Genomic DNA, 20,730 nt, shown 5'->3' with positions numbered 1-20,730 from the left:
TATGGACGTCACCGGCGGCTTGATTAACAGCATGGTCAGGACGGTACAAGAAATTGAACACGACATATACGGAAATGTGTCGCAAATTTGGCTAAACTGTCTGCCTAAACTTGACCGCAAGCTAGGTTGTCAGCAATGGCATGCAGGTTGGATACCCATCGAGCCTCTAACCATGCAGTTTGGTCTGAAGGGGAAAGTGCTTAAGCACATCTTTGCAAAGAGGACGCAGTTGCCCCTCGTTCCAGCCAGTGCGAGGACCATTCACAAATCACAGGGAGGAACGCTTGACACCATGCTCTATGACTGTAGTAAACCGCACCCTCAGAAGTTGGTCTATGTCGCGCTTAGTCGTGTGACCAGCCTTTATTGGACACTGCCTAGGACCGATGCAGAACCATAATCGAAGACTCTGCTAACGAGACCGTTGTGGCTATGCTTAACGCTTGTTCCTTCGTTCTACATGTGCAAGACATCTGCCGGGACAAACTACTCATGTCTTCCCAAGAGCTAACATTTATCGAAACCGGTGTGTCAGAAGACACAGTGGTTCCGCTACCAGGGCAGCTTATAGCTTTGGCAAGACGCCTGAACCAAGAGCGAAATGCCCAGATCTGTGTATATGTAAGCCAAGCCATCTCCACCGTTAAGCATCTGCCAACGATTCTCAGCCAAGACGGTGAGGCCTGCTGTATTAAACTTGTCGATAGTAGACTTATCGACTTGTCGGCAAGTAAACTTGTCGAGAGTAGAGAGTAGAATTACATCTGTGTCGACCTTTTCCCCGACACAGATGGAGAAGCAGGCACCGCCGAACCGCCGCCAGTCGCCCTCGACCGGCAGCCAAGGCCCCCAACGTCAGTCACCGCATCGCCGCCACCAGGCGGCCACCCCATTGGGACCCGGACGGACTCCCCCACGGCACCTGGGCCCCCACCTCCGGCCATCGCCGCGCTGCAGCCAGCTGACCCCGCCTGGGCCGGGACGCCCCAGGGCCCATGGGCCCCCTGCAGGCTCTCTCACCGCTCCGTCGCTGCCTGCCGTCGACTCCGCCCACCCGCAGCTCGGAGCACCCTGCCCTGGTCCAGCCATCAGTTAAGCGTTTGCCGCCCCGGGACGTGGCGACCTGGACGTACCAAGAGGGCCGGGACGCACCGGTGGGCTACGTATCGTGGCGGCCGTGGAAGCAGCAGGAGCGGGCGAAGCGGAATATGCCCCCGGGAGGGCTCTTCAACCTCTTTCGGGGGCGCACCGTCGCGGATGCGGACCAGGGAGCAGACGGTGCGTCCCTGCCTACGGACGCCCAGCTGTACCCGTGCGGGGCAATGGTGATACATGAGAGGTCCCATGAGGCAGGGGCCCTGCATTATCACAAGCTACAACATGGACTCCGGCCCCGGCAGAAGACCGGCAGGCGGCGGCAGGCCCCAGCGCAGCGGCCCGTCAGATGGTGGAGCGGCGGGCCAGGATGCTGAATTTGCTGAATGGCTCCTATAAGTCGCCGCCCGCCACACCAGCGCCACCCCTGCTCCCCACCCGGGCCGACCATCCTTGGCCGCGGCAGCTCCCTCGCCCCCGGCAGCAGCGCCTGCGGCCCTGGACATCCCAACCCTGGCCCCGGACCCCGAGTCCGCGGCCCCCGTGCTAGTCACCGTGGACCCGCCGGCGACCGACGGAGCGTCGGAGGCCACGTCCGCCGAGGACAGTCTAGGAATGCACTTAGACATCTGGGGCGCAATTACGAGTCGCTCAAAATCGTCTCAATCGGAAAGTGTCAAAAAGTGTCTCATCTGCCCCGTTCCTATTGGTCAGTCGTGACCAGCGGCCATATTGGTTTTTTGCATCACCGGCCGACATCATAAGTGTGCCAGAAGTGTTGACGTTGCTTGCGTAATTATGTGAGCCGATTGAGACGATTTTTTGAGACTAGAACGGGCGATCTCAAACCGTTTTCAGACGCAAAATGGCGGCTATCTATCATGTGTTGAGCGGCGGTTGGCCTCGCGAGCAACGGCGTAGGAGGGTGCTCGAAGATGCGTTTGACCTGCCGGACGAGCTATTTCGTCGACAATTTCGACTGAAGAAGGAGACGGCACTGTGGCTGTGCGAGGAATTGGAGGACGAACTGGGAGGGTGCTTGGTGAGCGCGCTGTCTGTGCAGCGTCAAGTGTTGTGCGCGCTGCGCTTCTTCGCGACCGGGGGTTTTCAGGGCGCCGTGGGCAGCGAGGCGAGCATTGGCATCGCGCAGCCAACTGTTAGCAAGTGCGTGCGGCGGGTGGCAGCGGCTATAGTAAAAGTGGGGTCGCGGGAGGGCTGGGTGCATTTCCCGGCCAGCCCTGAAGAGAAGGCGGCGGCGAAGGAGGGCTTCCTCCGCCACGGCAGCATCCCTGGCGTCGTTGGGTGTGTGGATGGCACCCTTATCGCCATCAAGACGCCGCGGGGCAATGCTGCCCACAAGGCAGCCTTTTGGAGCCGCAAGGGCTACTACGCCTTAAACACGATGATAGTGAGTACGCTTTGTTCTCCTTTTTTTACTGCATGTGTTCGGCTGCAAGCTCGGGCCTCGACGGCGGGCGTTCACAACTAAGCTTGTGCTGCTGTTTTCTCTCAGGTCTGCGACTCCACAATGCGGATCTCTGCCATCGACCCCCGTTGCCCTGGATCGGACCATGATGCATTTTCGTGGCTGCGCCGTGAGGTGGTGGAGCAGGGCCTGCTGGCAGACGGGGAGTTTCTTCTCGGTAAGCAGTAAGAAAGCCCCCTGACCTCGGTTACATATATGGAGCTAACATGCATGCGCGGAAGCTGAAAAAATCCGGCATGTTTACGCTTACGAAAGCATGTTGCAATACGATACAGACGCTGGCGTGTATTGTCGTCGTTGTGTTAATTGTTGCCGGTGAAATACAACACACACAGGTTTTGTTCAAGTGCTTACTTGCTGCCTACAAAGCCAAGGCAGCAGGCAGACGACGGTATTACACTTCTGTCGTCATTTATATCAGTAAGAAGTTAGGCTGTTCTTACAACGGTGCTCCCTTAAACATCTAAATTATGCATTGTCTGCACTCCCATGACTGTCAAGTTCAGCAAAGCTTGACTGTAGGCTACCTGCTATGAATGTTCTATTGTATCAAGGGTGTTGAGAGTGACAACGACAAAGGCCATGCTTAACTGAACGTCATTTCTGGTTTACAGGGGACAGTGGGTACCCTCTGTAGCCCTGGCTGCTTACACCTGTGCCAGGGCATCCCAGTCCGGCCTCTCCAGAGGGGCTATTCAATGCAGCGCACGGCTCCATGCGTTCCACCGTCGAGCGCGCCGATGGCGCGCTGAAGAGCCGCTTCCGGTGCCTGTAGAAGTACCGGACGCTCCATTACGAGCCGGAGCAAGCGGCCTTCATAATTGGAGCCTGTGCTGCGCTGGATAACCTGTGCCTGGATGACCCCCTGCCGGACGAGGATGCCACTGCCCCCAACGACAACGGCCCACCCCTGGCTGCAGGCCACGTACAAGGCCCAGCAGGCCGCCTCACGCGATAGTGTTGTCAACCTCTTCAGGACAACCCGTCTTCAGAGGCTGGCGTACTTGCGCACGGTTCGCCGTCGGTTGCGGCGGGAGCCCCAGCATCGCCACCAGTGAGCCTCCTCGCGGCGTAGCCAGCCCAAGGTGTTCGTGCAACACACCAGCCACTGTTACTGTTGGCAGCGTCATCTCGTGTCGTGTGCGATGCCTGGAATCCCCCGGCTGGTCCACAAAGATTGAATAAAATCATGTTGCGCCTGCTTCTCTGTTCAGCAGGCTTCTTAGGGAGGGGAGAAAGTGGGATACACAGATATCCTTCACCGCCCCCGCACCAAGTCACGAGACTGGCGTGCGCAACGCCGGGCATGGGGAAAGGAGGCACCCGGCCACTCTCCTCGTTTCCAACTCGGACGTGATGTCACGACTAAGTACTGGCCCCGTAGGGAAGGGGTATGTTGTACCTTGAGTCCAACCGATTGCCCAAGGGGGGCAATGTGGAGGGGTTAAAAGGAGGAGCTCGCGGCAGGAACTCTCTCTCTTGCCGCGGTGCTCCTCCGAGCTGCCCCCGACGGACCCCATCCTGCCCGCGACCCCTGGACGACCCAACGCGGTCGACGACGACTTCGTGAGCTAGTGAACCTTATTTTATCGGACAGTGTGCTTTACCTGGCGTTAGGGTTAATAAACTGTTTCCTAGCGTCCTCTGCCGTTGCCTATTTCGTCCGAACCTGCCGTGGCTGCGACTCTGCGCCACGGGTTGGGGAAACATGTCGCGTATGAGTAAACGCCTACGTGTAGCCAGCATGGAAGCTCGCCTTCCCGGCCGGCTGGACGCAGAGTGACCCCATAGTACCAAGTACGTCAAGTCAAGATGAACTCAAGTTGGTCATGGGAGACTTTAACAAAGACCCCAAGCGAGATCCTGCTTTCATCCAAAGCGTGAACCAAAGATCTGACCTAGAATTAGCCACAGCTCCACTAAAGTGTACAACTCAGCGGAACTCCTGTATAGACTTGATCTTCCAGAGAGATACTCTCCAGTCAAAACTGCAAATTAACCAAGCTGAAACCAAGACTAACTACTACTCTGACCATACAAGTGTCTTCGTAGCAATTACCTAGGAAAGCAGTGATTTTCAATAAAAACAGCTTTACCAGGTGTAACCATGTGTGAGAAGCTTTCATGTACCACTAGATTTAACCATGCTAAACCATTACAGATTTTTTTTTTCTGTACAATCTGTAGGTCAGTTAGCAGAAGGAGTACCAGCAAAAACCATCGTGCACATCTGAGCAGGCACAAGTGGATCAAGCCCACAGATGCAACTAGTGACCACTAAGGACCTCCGTAACACTGCAGACCAACACTGCAGATAAGTTTAGGATTGGCAAAGCAGGGCAGAGACTCAAACAATTTTAAAAGTGCTGAGTCATGGGTACAAGAAAGGGCAGAAAGGGGTCTAGGGGCAGAAAATGAGTTGACAGAAAATGACTCACCACTGTTATGTTACAGGAAGAAGGGTGACCCCCAACAGTCACGACGGTGACTTTGAACTAGCATTAACAGCGCTCCCACAACAAGAATTGCTTTCTAAGTTGGGGGCAGAGGAACTGTGCACTGACTTCACCCACGGAAGAAATAAGTACAAATTCCAACTGACAATCCTGCTCACAATTTCTGAAGACGGATCTGGTAATCCGTGTGCCTGCTTATTTCAAAAAGGGAGAACATGGGCACCAGGGTGAGGCTTTTCAAGGCCGTCAAAGAAAAAACAAACACAACACAGAGTAAGGCATTTATGTCTGACGATGCCCCAACTTATGGCAATGCATGGGAGCAGGTGATGGGTCCCCTGAACGGTCGATTGCTTTGCGGCTGGCATGTACTACACAACTGGAGCATGTGCCTTAATACAGTCATGCGCAAAGACTGCAGGAGTACAATAAAGGACATGTTACGCACTCTGACCAGTGCAAAGATGAGACAGAATTTCAACAGTTGCTCCCTGCATCTGTTAGCATTAATTCCAAACAGTGACAGCTCAGTTGAGTATGAGAATGAGTTTATTTCAAACAAGCATGTTTACATACATGTTTGAGGTGTATGGGAGTAAAAGCCGCTCAAAAGCAGCTTGACAAAGCTCCCATTACCCTTCTATACTCGCCAGTGCAGGACAGAAAACACAGATTACACTAAATAGATAACAGATAACAAAAATCAGCCAGAAGCAGTGCAGTGCAACCAAAATTGTGCAAATACAACAATACAAGACATTATTATATGTTCACTTTATAATGGTACTCATGCAATAGATATACAGGTGCATTAGAAAAAAAGTTCTTTTAATCTTTTAGAAGAAAAAGAATAGCTGGTAATATTTTGTTGTGTAACTTTAAATTTATTTAATGTGTATGGCAAAGCCTAGTAAAGTGTTTCAAAGCCATAGTTTGTGCACAGATGCGGAACGTGCCAGTGTTCGCGGCATCGTGTTGTGTAATTTGAGGGATTTTCAACTAAGTTAGCGATGTCTCTAAATAACATATTGTTTTTTTTTAACCTGAACTTTATAGGACCTAAGAATGCGAAATTCGTACATTTTTTCCTGCTCTAAAAGAGCTGGAAGAGCAGAATAGCCTCATCAGGTGTTTTGAGAAAACACATGCAAAGGGGGCATACTGCTATTGGCAGTACATTGGATTAACAACAAACAGTCACCTGGAATCAATGCACAAGCTACTGGAGTACTCCGACTTTGGCAGAAAGATCATCAGCGATTGGACAAAATAACCTACATACCATTATTTAATTTGACATCTGACAAGTGTTCGCCAACCCAGAACGTAACGCTACATGGACGTTCCAGAAGGGCACCGATGTGCCAGTGGGGTGCGCGCCAAGGAGGATGCAGAAGCAGCAGAAGTAGGCGAAGAGGAAGATACCGCCGGGGAGGATTTTCAACCTCTTTCGGGGGCGTACAGCCGCCGACGCTGACCAGTGGGCTAAGAGCGTGTCTCTGGTCTTGTCTCCAGGTATGGAGCTGTGACCGTACGGGGCAGTTCTGATTTGCAAGTCCCGCCAGGCCTCCACTGACCCAGACTGATACCATGCTGTGGCGAAGCCTAACTCCTGCTCTCCTCTGCTTTCGGATTTTATGGAGTCTGGATCGAGCTCTGCGGCCTTTCAACACTTTCAGCATTTTTAATTCATTTGTGATGAGCGACATGCAGAAGCGCGATTTCCAAGCTCGGAAGTCTCGAACGAAGAACCCATACCGAGGTTGCCGTCGCAAACATCACCGAAAAGCGACGGAGGAAAGCAGTCACCTGACACCAGTTAGCCCTAACCAGGCCAACGGCCACTAGGACGAAATCGATGCCGCGGTGAGCTTTGTTAGCGCCTCAGAGGTGAAGATTGGACTGTTCAATAAAGATAGAGCAGCATGCGACCGACATTCTACGAGTGCTGCGATATGTGAAATCAGCGCGCTTACGGTGCTGGTGAGCGGTGCTGCGTGCCCAACGTGCCGTGCCTGTACTCTTGTAGCACGTGAATTGGCGGAAAAATGGAAGGGGCTTTCAGCTTTCCTTGAGCTGCACTGTGCAAATAGTGAGTGTCCAGCATCGGTACTTTCTGCTGTGCCCACCTCGAGCCGTGTTGTGCCCAGTGAACTAGCGGATGGTGCCAGCGCAAATCGGGACTATCAGAGTGGGAGCTCTCCCAACAGCTTAGCCGTCAGCGTGAAGGTGGCGGCGGCTGCGCGCAATTGGCATCGGGCACGAACAGCTGTCACGATTTTGTGGCATTCTTGGCCTCCCAAAGCCATTGCATCACAAGAACTTTGCTGCAATCGGCAGGAAAGTTCATGTCGCGGCCATGAAAGCCGTTGCCGAAAACACGCGAGAAAGCGAGGGTTCCCACGAAAGAGATGGTGGGTGACTTGGTGGGTGCACGTTTAATTCTACAAATGTAGAGAATGGACAACACCAATTTAATCGAACGAAAGAACCTGATAATGGTTTCAGTGCGCAAAATACTAGCACTCCCCAAGACGGAAACTGGTTGAGAAGCAGTGAAAGCACTAAAAACCCTGAAGGAGTGTGACAAGAGAGTTGTAGCCCGGTATGCCAGAGGAACAAAGGATCCAGAGCCCCTTGCCAGTACTATGATACTCATGGCCAAAAAGACACCTTTCTTGGCAAAGAAATCGTATCTACACTATTTCACCCCAGAAGAAAAGGCGGAAGCATTCGACCAGAGGGAAGACACCAGAGTGGATGCGAGAATCTTCTGCTCTAAGACGGCCTTTAACATGTGGCTGTCCAAGGATGTTGAAGTGTCTAAACAAACTCAGGCCTCTATTGGCATACTCTACAAACAATCAAGAGACATGGTGAAGAGCTACTTCAGCCATGAGTCAAGAGCACAAATAGAGATAGGTTACCTTCATAAGTCAAGAAAGAGAGTTCAAACCAAGATACCATTTGTAGATGTTCCTAGACACCAATGTTGCCATTATGTGTGATGGCACGTGGCAAAAGCAGGGCCATAAAAGCCATAATGGCATTGGCACGGCTGTGTCTGCAGACAGTGGTTTATGCCTCGATTTTGAGGTGCTATCAAACTTCTGTCTTGCATGCAGTAGGCACAAAGATCTTTGGAGCGAAGAAGAGGAAATATGGCAAGTGTACCATGGGCCTGTTTGTGAGAAAAATGCTGAATGCTCTTCTCACGCTATAGAAACGGAGACAGCAGTGCACATATGGATGCGGACCCGTGATGGGGACAGCAAAGCTTTTACTGCTGTTTCTCAGGCAAAAGTGTACAGTGAAACCTCCATCGAGAAGGAGGATTGTACCAACCACGTGGCCAAGCACCTAGGCACTGCACTTCGCAAACTCAAGACACCTCTTCCACGTGGTGAGAAGCTGAAGGATGGGCAGATACAGAAGTTGCAAAACTACAATACTTGTTGCCGCGTTGAGTGGCTTTTGTATATTTTGTGAATGCTGCTGAACTGTATTCAACGGGGCCGGGTTTCATCAAGCTGCACATGTGCAGCTTTTTTCCGTCGCCCCCCCCCCCCCCCCCCCCCCCCCTTCTTCATCTCGGAGAGAAAATAAATTTGACTTGACTTGACTACCGGATAGCGATCACTAGCAACAGGGGCGATGTTCAGAAAACATGTCGTGCCATTTGGGCATCATACATTCATTCATGCCCTACAAATGATGCTAAGAGCCACAAGTTCTGCCTCCGAAGGAGCGGAACCATGGTGCAAGCACCGACGGGCCGAAGCCTGCACCGGACCACACCCCGCTTCTGACAAAGGCACAGGGACTAGCTCTGCTGCCTATATACTACAGTGGAACCTCGATTATACGTCCCCCGGTCATGCGACGACCCGCATTTTACGACGAATTTGTGCGGTCCCGGCAAAACCCCCATAGAGACAATGCATTAAAAACCTCGGTTATACGACGCAAATTTTAGAAGGACCCCGCTTTGTACGACGGCTGGCTCGTACCGTACGGTCCGTCAAAAAAGGTCGTCAGCAAACGCAGGCCGGGATGTACCGTATTTTCGCGATTCTAAGCACCCCCCCCCCCCCCCCCCCACCCCTATTTTCGGAAAAAAATTTCCGAAAAAAACCTTTTCATGCGAATCTAAGCACCCCCTTTTTTGCACGGAAGAGAGCCTTGCCGAGGCCGCCAAGTGCACTTGCTCTCTTTTTCGTCGAGCCTGTGCAGTCGGAGTCCCGAGGAGGCCGCGCCTGCGCGTTGTTGCGACTGAGAGAAGGATGAACAGGAAAGTGCACGGGCCTGCCGACTGGCTCCAGCCGAGCCACCACCGCTGCCAAGTGCAGATAGAGGAGAGTTAAAAGATCAGAGGAAAGATAAAGAGAAAAGATAAGACGGGTGTCGCAGGACGCTGCTGAAAAAACAGATAAGCGGGCGAGGCCGCGCTCGCCGAAGCGAGGACAGCGGCGTCCACGGCGCTTTTTGTGTTGCTGCTTTCCGACACTGGCGGCACAGAACTGTCTGCAGCTATTTTTCTTTTGAATGTTTCCTAAATAAAATGTTTTTTCTCGCGCCCGTTTCATCGAGATTTCGCCGCGAAAAGAGGGGCCGGGGGGGGGGGGGGGGGGGGGGGAGGAATTCTTTGATTTTCGATTATACGACACCCGGATTATACGACGGTTTCGAGTGGTCCCCTGAACGTCGTATAATCGAGGTTCCACTGTATATACAAGCGCCTCACCGAAGAAAAGCTCCTCCCTTGCTGCTTGCAGGGGAAGACATAAAATGTAGCAGAGTCCCTCAACTGCAAAATCTGGCTGCTATGCCCACAGACTAAGTTCGCTTCTCGGACTGTTGTGGAAACAGCAACTGCCATTGCTGTTCTATGGTATAACAAGGGACATGCAAGCTTTGAACAAGTGCTTCAGGAGCCTGGTGTGCTGCCACCAGAAGAGCTTGTTCTCCTGGGTAACTCCCGGGACCAGAGAAGGGTTAAAAAAATGTCGTGTCGCCAAACCGCTGAAGCCCGAGCGCATCGCCGTAATGTGGTGAAGGGAGCGCGTCTGAAAGTTCCTGCTGGAATTTCTTCTGCTTTCAGCTGGAAAATGCAATTTCCAGCATTTCCAGCTGGAACTTGGGCCTCCATTTTCATCTGGGATATGCAAGCAATTACTACCAAACCAATTACAAACAACTCAACAGGTTATTCAGTAACACAAGTCTTGATTCACATTTGCATTACTGCTGTTTGGGATGGGGAAACAGTGTGACTATGAATCAAGAAGTAAGCATAGTAGCTAAATCAGAGCACAACACACATTGCTTTTTTTCAGCTCTCTGTCAATGTGATCTCCGAGCTAACCACTCTGGCTTCTGAACACAAGTGAGTCAATGTAGCGCGAAGCTCTGGAACCATGGTGTTATGAGCAATGAAGCCCAGTGCAGTCTGTGCTAGCACTATCGTCAAGGGCACTGGGCCCATGCTACTGTTCACGCCTGCCCACTCTTGTACACATAAACACACAGATGGCATGGAATTACAAGTTGCAACTTAATAACTAATTTAAAGTCATTAAACTCACATCAACTTTTTTTTCACTGCATGCCAATCATTACCGCACAGTAGCGTCATTGAAATATCAGTCCGACTGAAAGAAGACTCAATACAACGGGGTAGCCCAGCCGTCAGTTTCATATTTTTACGTACCCATTTCACTGTAAATCCAACAGCCGGCCAGCTAAGAGCATTCAAATTTTTATCAAAGGCAAAGCGCTTGTTGAAAGTGCAATAAAATGCTGAATAGCTATCCAGCAGTGCTTCCCTTTGTGTGCCTTCTTCATTTGTAGCTCTGTCTCATTTCGCGCTGTTCCATCCACAATCATTGTTTAATTCATGTCTGGGATGTATCTGCCCCCGTTCAAGTGTGGAAAAAAATGCGTTCATGTGGTGGCTCATAACTTTCACGGTCCATTTTGGAAGTAATGGTTGCCTATCCATAGGTGCTTCCAAAAAAAAAAAAAAAAAGCTTGCTGCATGGGTGCTCGAAAGTTGGTCCCTAGCTGACGGCGCTCTATGCAGCAAACAGAGGTCAATAATTATGAATATGGTACTGCTTGCCTAACTGTCACAGAGTTGCTGCCTCTCCACGTGTACTGTTATTACTATTGCCGCAAACAATGTGAATATCCGACTTCTGATCGAACCAGGTAAGTCTGTAGGCAATGTTAGCCACAGGGCATGTGGGGGCCAATTCTTCTACCGGGCGCTGTTCCAACAATATCCTCAATATGCCGAAGTACCTTCCAGAGACGGTTCCAAAAAAAGAAGCCTAAAGAGAGGTCCGACTTGCAGCCCCCAATGTCATCAAAAAGGTCTCAAAAGGATGAGCCACAACGAACGCCTTTGCAGGAAGACGCTGATCTGTCTGTACCCGTCGATGACAGACATTCGTATGACTACAAGAATGTAAGTCTTCCGTCCAGTCGGTGGGGAAAGCACGTGTAGAGCGAAGAACCATTAAAGGTAGCCTATAGTGTGTGCTTAGCTGTGCCGAATAACATAAGAGGTTTTTGTTTCCAAAGAAGGTGCAGTGAAGCACGAAGTGTTTGTGTGAGGTGTTCCAATCGCAGTGGTAAAACACAGGTGATCCAGCCTCTCTGCTGAAGGCTGCTGACACTGTTTTTCGAAGAATTCCCATTCACATCATCGCGTAAGAACATGGCAGTACAGAATGAAACACTGCAATGGCATAAAATGCAAATACCTTAGGAAGCTTCTGATAAATCAGAACAAAGAATCAGAATAAAGAAACAAAAAATTAGCTGAGGTTTAGCTCTGGTTAAGCCGGGCAAGTTGCGTAAGCAAGCAGCAACTGTTTTGCTGAGGCGAACGCGTGTATTTATTCCCGTTTCCCTACCGCTTCCTCTCCCCTCTCTCCACATAACAACACGTGCATCGAGAGCGCACGACTAGGCGCACGGCAGCGGCAGCGGCACAGCGACGGTCCTGCCACCTGATGGAGCGTGGCTGAAACGGTTGCTATGGCAACGGAGCTCCATCTGTTTGACCTCGGCCACCGCCGGGAGCTACGCGACAACTCGAAACCTGGCGCAGTATTGCTTACGCAATAAAAATACGACCAAGGTCTGCCAAGAAAATGAAAGCAAAAGCTGAAGCAGCACGCCACCTCAGGACCAAGGTGAAAAACACCAGGTAATCTCTCAACTGCAAGAGCAGAACAAAGCGACTGAAGAATCTGCAGTTTAGAAGAAGACTGACACGCTACCACCTAAACAAAAGGCAGCTATCATACAGTGCTTTGAAGTTGAAAGACGCAAGTCTCCGAAAGGCCAAACAGGAAAGGCAACTCTTGGATCAGTGTGAACGATTGTAATCCAATCAGCTGGGACAAATTTTTTTTTTTTTTTGATGCTTGTTGACATGATTGAAAACTGCTGCTTAACTCCGTTTTTTGGTGATTTATGTTATGACGTGAAGCTTATATATGTGTGTTCATCGCAATAAAACTTCAGTTGACAGTTTGCGCACAAGAGTTTGTGTCGTCCCTGTTTTGTCCCGTCTCTTCAAAAGCGCAATTATGTTTGACCATGTTAACTTCCAACTAGCCCAATTTGAAACCCTCTTGATGAAATAAAGCTTGCTGAAAACTTGGGCGTCACAGGAGGCAGTGGAAAAGTTGCCAGAACTGTGGTCCAGAAGAAACACACCGTTTCTGATTGAGCGCTATTCAGAAATGAAGGCACTCGTAGGGAAGAAGGACAACTTCGGTAAGTTTCATTGCTTTATTTTGTAGGCTACCTGTCCATATGAATGATGAAAGCTTAACAAGTTTGCATGCTACCAAGGTGAAACTTACGTTTGCAAATGTGTCTTACTTTTTTTGCAACGACAGTACCTTGGTAAGTTAGTGTACAGGGTCGTCCACACTTAAGTTAGAATGCGCTAGCGCATGGCCGTGCTTTTTGGAGAGTCACTGCCTCCGACACGGCTGTGCATCGAAGCGAAGTGGCAGGTGACGCGAAACACCACGTCCAGGTACACCTTCTCCTCTGCCACTTTGCTGCGATGAGCGACTGTGTCGCAATGCAGTGGCCCTCTGAAGAGTGCGGCTATGCGCTAGCAGGTTCTAACTAAGAGTGGACGACCTTGTACTGTACCTCCGAGGTTTATTAATTAGAGAACTGCTTCAAATGTGGGCTGTTTCACTGCATGCTTTGTATGACGTTTCGTTTTGTCTCGTGCAGCACCAAAAAAAGTGCTGTGGCAATCCCTGGCAAACGCTATCAACAAAAAGTATGGCGCCACTCCTCTCCAAGTAGAAAATAAGTGGAAAAGCCTGGAGAAGGCATATAAAAGGACCGAAGGGAAAAATTCCTCGTCCGGCCATTCCTGCGTGACGTGCGAGTTTGAAGAGTGAGTGCACATCATTGTTGTAGTGGTCCTTTTAACAGATATCAATTATTATTTCGCCCATTTCAGAGAACTCAGCAGGGTTCTAGAAAAGGAACACCACATCGCGCCCATCATTTTACTTGCACCTGGTACAGCGACTGAGCCAAGAAACTCCAGGTGAGGTTACTGTATTTGTACAGCTCCCACCTTAAAGGCTCAAAATATTTCCTTTTTGTAGCACATCCTCAGAAACCGACGGCAGTGGGCAGCCAACTAAAAGTGGTGGGTATGAATCTGACCAGACAGCATCACCGCTCGAGCACGTTTCCTTGCTGGCCGCTTGTGTGTATACAACTGATATCGCAACGGTTGCAAAAACAAACGCCTATGGTGCTCTCTTAGATCGACTGGAGCTTTGAGCGGAACAAAATGGCTTGGACATATCCCGCCAGGCAGAATCTTGCCATTGCATTGCTCTTGCATCATCATCGGCGCAAGCTAAAGAGGAGCATGAGCATGTACATCAGTGAGGCATTTGACAAAAGGAAAACATTCGGAGAATTTCATCACCTTGTGCAGGAGCTTCAGCAATCTGACCCAGAGTACCACTTCAAATACTTCAGGTAACTAAACGCAGTGCACGTCTCCCAGTTTTGTCTCAGCAGTTTATTGGAAGCGCACAAGTGGCTTTGGCCATGCTAAATGCTTAGGGACGCGTGCATTTTACAGCAGGAATTCAAAGAACATAACTGCTGTATCGTTATCACACCAGATCATTGTGTGTCGGCTTCGTCGGCTCGGCAAATGTGCATGACATCGCGTGCACCTCTCTCTCTCTCCCCCTTCGGCTACCGTTTAAAAGCGCTCCCCATTACCACTAAACAGCTTTTTATCCCAGCTCCCTCGGTGGACTGTCTGTCTCTTTGGGTGCTGCGTCTCGGCTGTGTAGCACTAAGCGCATAGCGTCTCAGCCTAGCATCTCGCCTAGCGTCTCGCATAGAGTCTTACCAATAGCATAGTGTCGCAACGACTTAGCACTAACGACAAGGATGGGATGATTTAAGGACTTGTAAGGAGGGCCATGCTCGCTTCTCGGGAACATATGCTGTCAAGGAAACTGAGTGCAAAAGCGAAGAAGAGATGTTGCACGCGCTCATTGCACACAGTTCGGCAGAGGCAAACGGCTTAACGCGTCCACATTTGCATTGGTTGCTATTTCAGTGCAGCCGTCTAGACATATCGTACTTGCGCTTTGTATCACATTAATTTGCATCACAGCTTGTTTGTGTTTAGAACTTGATATATCTGTTTTGCTGCAGTACCACGTATTGTGTATATGTAAAACCACGTCCCACTGGCTAGTAACGTTGACTAAAACATAGGCACCTCCTTCTGTATGCCGCTATTTCTCACTTGTTTATAAACCTTTCTTTATTCTTAAGTCACAGAGTGGTAGCGGTTCCAGCATTTAGTTCTTGAGTGTGGCCTTGTTTACTCCGTAGCGACAGTGATAAGCGTCGAGAGCCCTTGAGCTGAGTCCTTGAGACGTTGCGCCACCGATAACGGTTCTCGAGATGGCAGATAACTGATGTGGGTTGTGTTGGTGGTGGGACGAGGTCGGTTCTTATATAAGAAGAGACGATAGAGGCGCTGTTCCAGGCTTGTTCCATGCAGTGGCGAAATGGAGTCTGGCAAGGACGAAGTTTGCGGGAATTGTATTCCCACTGTAAGGGAATCGTTAGCGGAACACAACGTGTTATACACGACATATTACCCGACCCGGATGGTAGAAGAATTGGTATGTTTCTCGACCACTTGTCAACAACCCGAAAGCCAAACGGACTGTGGACTGTTACACTTCACAGACGCGACGGTGCTGCTAACCAGCTGGAGCTACCTAGCTCACTTCCCAGTAGAGCCGAAGCCATTGAGGCCGCTAGATTTATCAGTGAGGAATACGGAAAATCTCCAGACAGACACGCACACATCGTCCACGTCTGTCCATGGGCGTCAAATTATTGCCGATGTAAACCATTACAGGGAATTGGAATCAAGAGACGAAGTCGACCGTCTCAGCCCTGGAGAGTGCTTAAAGAAAGACATTTCTGCAACCTCGTTGAGTACCTGCTGCGTCGTCCCCAACAGTTCTGTGTTTTTGAAGTCGGCTGTGCACCCGTCGACATCACTTCCTGGAAGTAAGTTTTTTATTTTTATTTTATATGTTGGACCTAACAATTATGTTTGCAGGTGAAAATATGGGAACGAGCGTCCAACCAGACGCCACCTGGGACCCGGTATGGCCCTCTGCTACTCAAGTACTCTGTGGAGATTTCCGACAAGACGAGCAGTCAGACGTTTCAAGCATTCCTACAAGCGCTCAACGAAATGACAACCACAAAAGAGAAGCCAGGTGGGAACTGTTGCTAGTATATACAAATTTGAAAAACAAATTTGTGTATCTCCACCTAAAAGTAGTTGCAGAGTACTACAATGGGTAAATGGTCCAGTTGCAAGTTACAGTGCTCTAGACAGTGAATATAACTTAGCTGTTCGAAGACGGGAAACTGAACTTTGTTATTGGACATTTGATGATTTTTGTCATCACTATGATGTTGTACAGCCAAACCCTGTGTTTGTTCCCATGACTACTTACCTGTCTGTTGCAGAAAGTATGGTAATGTTGGAAACTATACTGGAAATACAGACTGATGGTAACGTCAAACAGTTTGTTAATAAAGTTTTTGCAGTAATGGAAAAAAGTTTGCCTAAAAAAAACTGCATTTACATCATTTCTGCTCCTAGTTCTGGTAAAAATTACGTATTCCATGCAATACGTACGTTTTATTTGAATACAGGTCAAATGGGTAACTTTAACAGGAACACCAGTTTTCCTTTTCAAGACTGTGACAGTCGGACTTTGGGATATTCCAAAGTCATACTTTGGAATGAGCCAAATATTGAACCTAGCTCTTATGAAACTGTTAAGATGCTCCTAGGTGGTGACACTCTGTCTGTCAATAAAAAGTACGAAGATTTTGTAGAAATCTACCGTACTGTGGTGTCTGGTTCAGACCAGGCGCATGACACGGGACCACGCAAGCGCAGTATGCAGAAACACTCTCCTTTATTCGTCACAGTCAAGCCACTTATATAGGAAATCATATTGAATGACGATGGCGATATGTACACTGAAAGAAACGAAACTGAAACAAGAAAGGATACAACACGTACTCCAGCCATTATGTGGACAAATGTTGAAGTGCTCCCAAGAGATCCTGTGTGGACTGACCGTTGTTTTTCTTATTGATGGAAAAGGCTGGACATTTGGCAAGACAATGTCGTGAAGCCCCATCCTTTTGTGTGGAGAGAACTAGTGACCAAATATGTTTTTGGTGAATAAATGTTTATTCAATATCCCTTGGTCTTCTTCTTGAGTCCAGCGGAGGACGACGCCTATTGTGGGCTTTTGTCTTATGCTGTGCCGTAGAATTATACATCAAGGAATAATTGGCTGTTCACTAATTTTTCCTAGCCACTTTGCAGTGAAATGGAAAGCCAGTAATGGCCTAAGAATATTACACCTGATGTTAGTTTGCTGTCACATTTGATGAGGTCAGAATGTTACATATTTGAAATATTGCAAGCAGAATGACCAAGGCTTCGTTCGACCATCTGCTGAACTTAGTCTACCATAGGGTGCTCCACCCACCAAATCGCAGAAGGCCGATATCATCAGCAGAGCGGCTTGCAGTCACATTGCAGTGAGTCAGAATCAGAATCGAAAATTCGTTTTTAAAAGCACAAGCACAAGTTTCATGAACTTTCATATTGCGTCTGTCTGGCGAACTGCATTGTAGCGCAGCAGCGCCACCTGTACTCTTAAAGAAGAAGAAATAACAAGCGCGAACAGCCTGTGGTGAGGTCCGACAGGGGGAGCCACGGTGACCAACAACCCGACCTTGAATTTAACGACTCCTTTCACTCCCGTGGTGCAATCTGGAGGGTGTAAAACGGGCAGTCGGGGGCGACGGGAGGTAGTAGTCCCCGAGCTACAAGGAAGCATAGGCCCTACCCCTCTCTTCCCTAGTTCGCCGTGGGCCGTCGGAGTCAGCGTTGCAGCACTAATACCCACCGGAAGCCCTCCGATGGTTCCCGGCCGAGGCAGTGTAGATTCCCCATGCTCGGACCCCAGGACTTAGCATTGCAACAGTGGTTCACACCAGAGCCCTCGTTACTTCCATGGCCTCTGGTCAGTCCTCCTAATCATTCGCGGCAGCGTCCCGCTGCACTAGCAGTTTTTTCCCTCCGTCGGACCGTCAAGGAGTAGTTCGTCTTTCAACAAGCAAACCCCTGGTCTGTTCCCTGGGCTGCACAACCAACCCGTTGCAAATCAAACTCGCGACAAGTGGTGAAGGTATGGGGTACATTTCAACCTGTACCATGGACAAAAAAAAACCACGAACCCAGCAACGTTGCGACTGCGGAAGCAAACGAAAGCATGCAATCCACCATGCATCAACCCGAATGAAAAGTGGCAAGATGAGTGGGAATATCAACCGAGATCCCTAAATGAGCGATTTGACCGATTATTCGAAATTGCGGTCGCTGCTAAAAAGGCAGCAAAGTCGAGAAGTGCCGTGAAATTAATGACAGAGGGTTGCACTGAACGTGTTCTGCGTACTCGCATGGAGGGCAACACCGATACCGATCAGCCGCAACCGAGGCTTTATGGCCCCCCTCCGCATTTCTCCACGAAGGCCTATGAGGACATTGAAGACTGGATTCGTCTTTACGAACAGTATTCGAAAGCAGTAGGATGGTCCGACGCACAAAAGGCGAACAATCTCACTTTCGTTTTCGGCGACGAGGCCCGCCAGTGGTACAGTGCCGTGTTACAGGAGTCGCCAACACAGCAACACAAAACCTGGGACCAGTGGAAGCAGGCCCTCCACGACAGTTTTTTCGGAGAAGATGTCGGGGACTGGGCTTTTATCCAGCTACAAGAGAAGCGGCAACAGCCCAGCGAAACACCTCGAGAGTACACGGTGAGTGTATTCCATCTCTGTGTTGTGGCCAACACCTCAATGACAGACTCTGAAAAAGTGCGCTACCTGTTGCGAGGGTTGCGGCCAGAAATGACGGAAAAGGTAGCCATATCGAACCCCAAAACACCGACTGAGTTCCTGCAGCACTTGCAACGGTTGACGCACGTAGGCGCTATGGCGCGGCACGCCATGGCGGCCATGCGAACTCACCCCCTCCCAGGATTTACAGCGGCCTCATCGTTTGTGGCGACGACCTCCAATGATTCAAAAAACACCACTGCGCCTGAGCACCAAAGCAGGATACCTCCGAGGCATGAGGCATCAACCGCAAGGGTCATAACAGCCGAGATGTTTGACGCCCTGCAAGAGAGCTTGAAGGCCCTCGCCAGTGCCGTTGAACAGTTAGCCCGGCCCGCTCCATGCAGGTTTCCAGGACGACCGTCGCGAAATCAGGTGGGGCAAATTCAATGCTACCGATGTGGCCGATCAGGACATATAATGCGACAGTGTAACGCTAGGGTGGCTAGACTGGGGAGGTGTGAAGACCGAGGCGCTTTCCCTCGGGCGCGCGTGACCCCTCTGCGCACCGATGCCGCCAGGGAAAATGTGGCGCTGCTACTAGCGGCGCAATAGGGTGGCTAGACTAGGCGCGGTAAGCTTCGCCTGGTCAGCCTGGCTCAACCTCTCAGCCGCGTCGGTGTTGCGCACATCGTAGCAGTTGTCAGTTTTTCTCATGCGAGATGCCTCCACCAGCAAGAAAGAAGACCGAGCGTTGGTGCTTTGTGCCTGGGTGTGACACGGGATACAGGAAATCGTCAGAGAAAGTCTCTTTGTTCCGTGCCCCTGCCTGCCAAGAAATGTTGGCCAAGTGGTCTCGAGCGATCCCACGGGCCGACAAGGCGTTGGAGGAGAATTCTGCAGTTTGCGAAAGACACTTCGACTCACGGTACGTAGCCAACATTTTTAGCTGGGCTTGTGGGTGAGACTTATTGGAATGTAGAAAGCGTCTAGAATAAACAGAAGTGTGACACGTGTTATCGGTGTGCTGTGTGACGGTACATAACGCATTGCACGACATTCTCGCAGCATGCCCATCCTGCTCTTTCACGCTAGCTCAGACTGATCACCATGGTCTGTTCTTTCTGTTGCCTCTGGGTTTATCATTCGTGACTTCAAGCACATTATTAATGGAGCTGAGGTCTTGATACCGCGCTCCATTCCTGCCCTCTCAGAAGACGCAGTACCTACTGTATTTCCTAACCTACCGAAATACATTAGCAGAATGCTGCCGAAAGAAAGAAAAAGAAGAAATGCCTCACAAGGTCCTGTACCTTCAAAAAGAAGCGGCGCTTGCCTTGACACGACGGAGGAATGCCCCCCGGCAGACGTGGAGGCTGCAGATACACAGCGGGGTGGAATGTCCGAGCCGTTCGCCGAGGAACTATTCATTTTCAATCTGAAACGACCTTCGGAACTGTGGTCACTGCAGAAGCTTAAGCAGAACAACATTGCCTGCTACCAGACTGCAGAATTTGCAAAGGGCGAAACACCGCCTGTTGTGTTTACCAAAATGGTAGTGTTCTGCATTGGAGAAGGACATGTCAAGTGCAGCATCTTCTTGGCTGGGCAATTTCATAAGGAATGCGATGTGCAGTGTAAAGAACAAGCAGAAGGTGAATTGTCGTACGCAAACAGCCTCACCGTGTGCAGTGGAATTGGCCATACCAAGGAGTTCGAGCAGCTAAATATGAACAACATTGGAAGATTATCCGGACATTGCCTGTTCTCATCAGCATGTAACGGATCAGTACCACAACATATGTTGTTCTGGACTTGAAGGACTGCATACAGCTTATAGAAATTTGTGTACAGTAATGTCTTAACATTGACGACCAGACTGATACATTTTAAATGTCTTTTTTTTTTTTCATTTCAGGTACATCTGCACAGTTACCTAACCGCTACTTGTCATGCAAAAAGAGCAGAAGCAGTATGAAAGCTCGCTTGCTACGCTGCAAAAAGAAGGCTCGACTCCAGCTTTCAAATGTTGCTGCAAAACGGCTAAAGTATGCCATGCGTACCCTGCAACGGAGGAATAATAAGTTGAACTCTCTGCAAGATGCCCTCAAAAAGATGCAAGAAAAAAACATGGCAATCAAAGCAACCTTTTTTGAGGAAAACGTTAGCCTGAATACTCTTTTTCTTTATTTGAAAAGCATTTACTTTTGTAAC

General features: G+C 49.8%; 4 protein-coding genes and 3 pseudogenes across 4 annotated transcripts in view; 6 read left to right on the top strand and 1 right to left on the bottom strand.

The window, feature by feature from the left end:
- Positions 1–20,730, bottom strand: part of LOC149369585 (uncharacterized) — a 123,134-nt gene that overhangs the window by 86,805 nt on the left and 15,599 nt on the right. The gene's annotated exons all lie outside the window — the stretch shown is intronic.
- On the top strand, positions 791–2,632 carry LOC149369592 (uncharacterized; annotated as a pseudogene).
- LOC149369591 (uncharacterized) lies at positions 4,828–5,644 on the top strand (annotated as a pseudogene).
- LOC149369590 (uncharacterized) lies at positions 6,374–7,459 on the top strand (annotated as a pseudogene).
- On the top strand, positions 9,943–13,634 carry LOC149369589 (uncharacterized). Its single transcript, XM_089575949.1, has 5 exons — positions 9,943–10,008; positions 11,450–11,506; positions 12,954–12,960; positions 13,306–13,474; positions 13,541–13,634. The coding sequence occupies exons 1-5, from the start codon at positions 9,943–9,945 to the stop codon at positions 13,632–13,634; spliced, it is 393 nt and encodes a 130-aa protein (XP_089432075.1).
- LOC149369588 (uncharacterized) lies at positions 15,105–19,166 on the top strand. The gene is made up of 2 exons (XM_089559025.1): positions 15,105–15,648; positions 15,701–19,166. Exon 2 carries the CDS (start codon positions 18,100–18,102, stop codon positions 19,129–19,131), a length of 1,032 nt encoding a protein of 343 aa, XP_089415151.1. The 5' UTR covers positions 15,105–15,648; positions 15,701–18,099; the 3' UTR covers positions 19,132–19,166.
- LOC149369587 (uncharacterized) lies at positions 19,640–20,453 on the top strand (the record flags this gene model as incomplete). Its single annotated transcript, XM_089575942.1, has 1 exon — positions 19,640–20,453. A coding segment is annotated over one exon (696 nt), but the record flags the coding sequence as incomplete, so codon positions are not given.

The sequence above is a fragment of the Amblyomma mixtum genome, chromosome 1 (assembly GCF_055824585.1).
Source record: "Amblyomma mixtum isolate Tamu chromosome 1, ASM5582458v1, whole genome shotgun sequence".
Taxonomy (NCBI): domain Eukaryota; kingdom Metazoa; phylum Arthropoda; class Arachnida; order Ixodida; family Ixodidae; genus Amblyomma; species Amblyomma mixtum.
The sequence above is the reverse complement of the archived record's forward strand: the minus strand, read 5'-3'. Positions and strand labels throughout refer to the sequence as shown.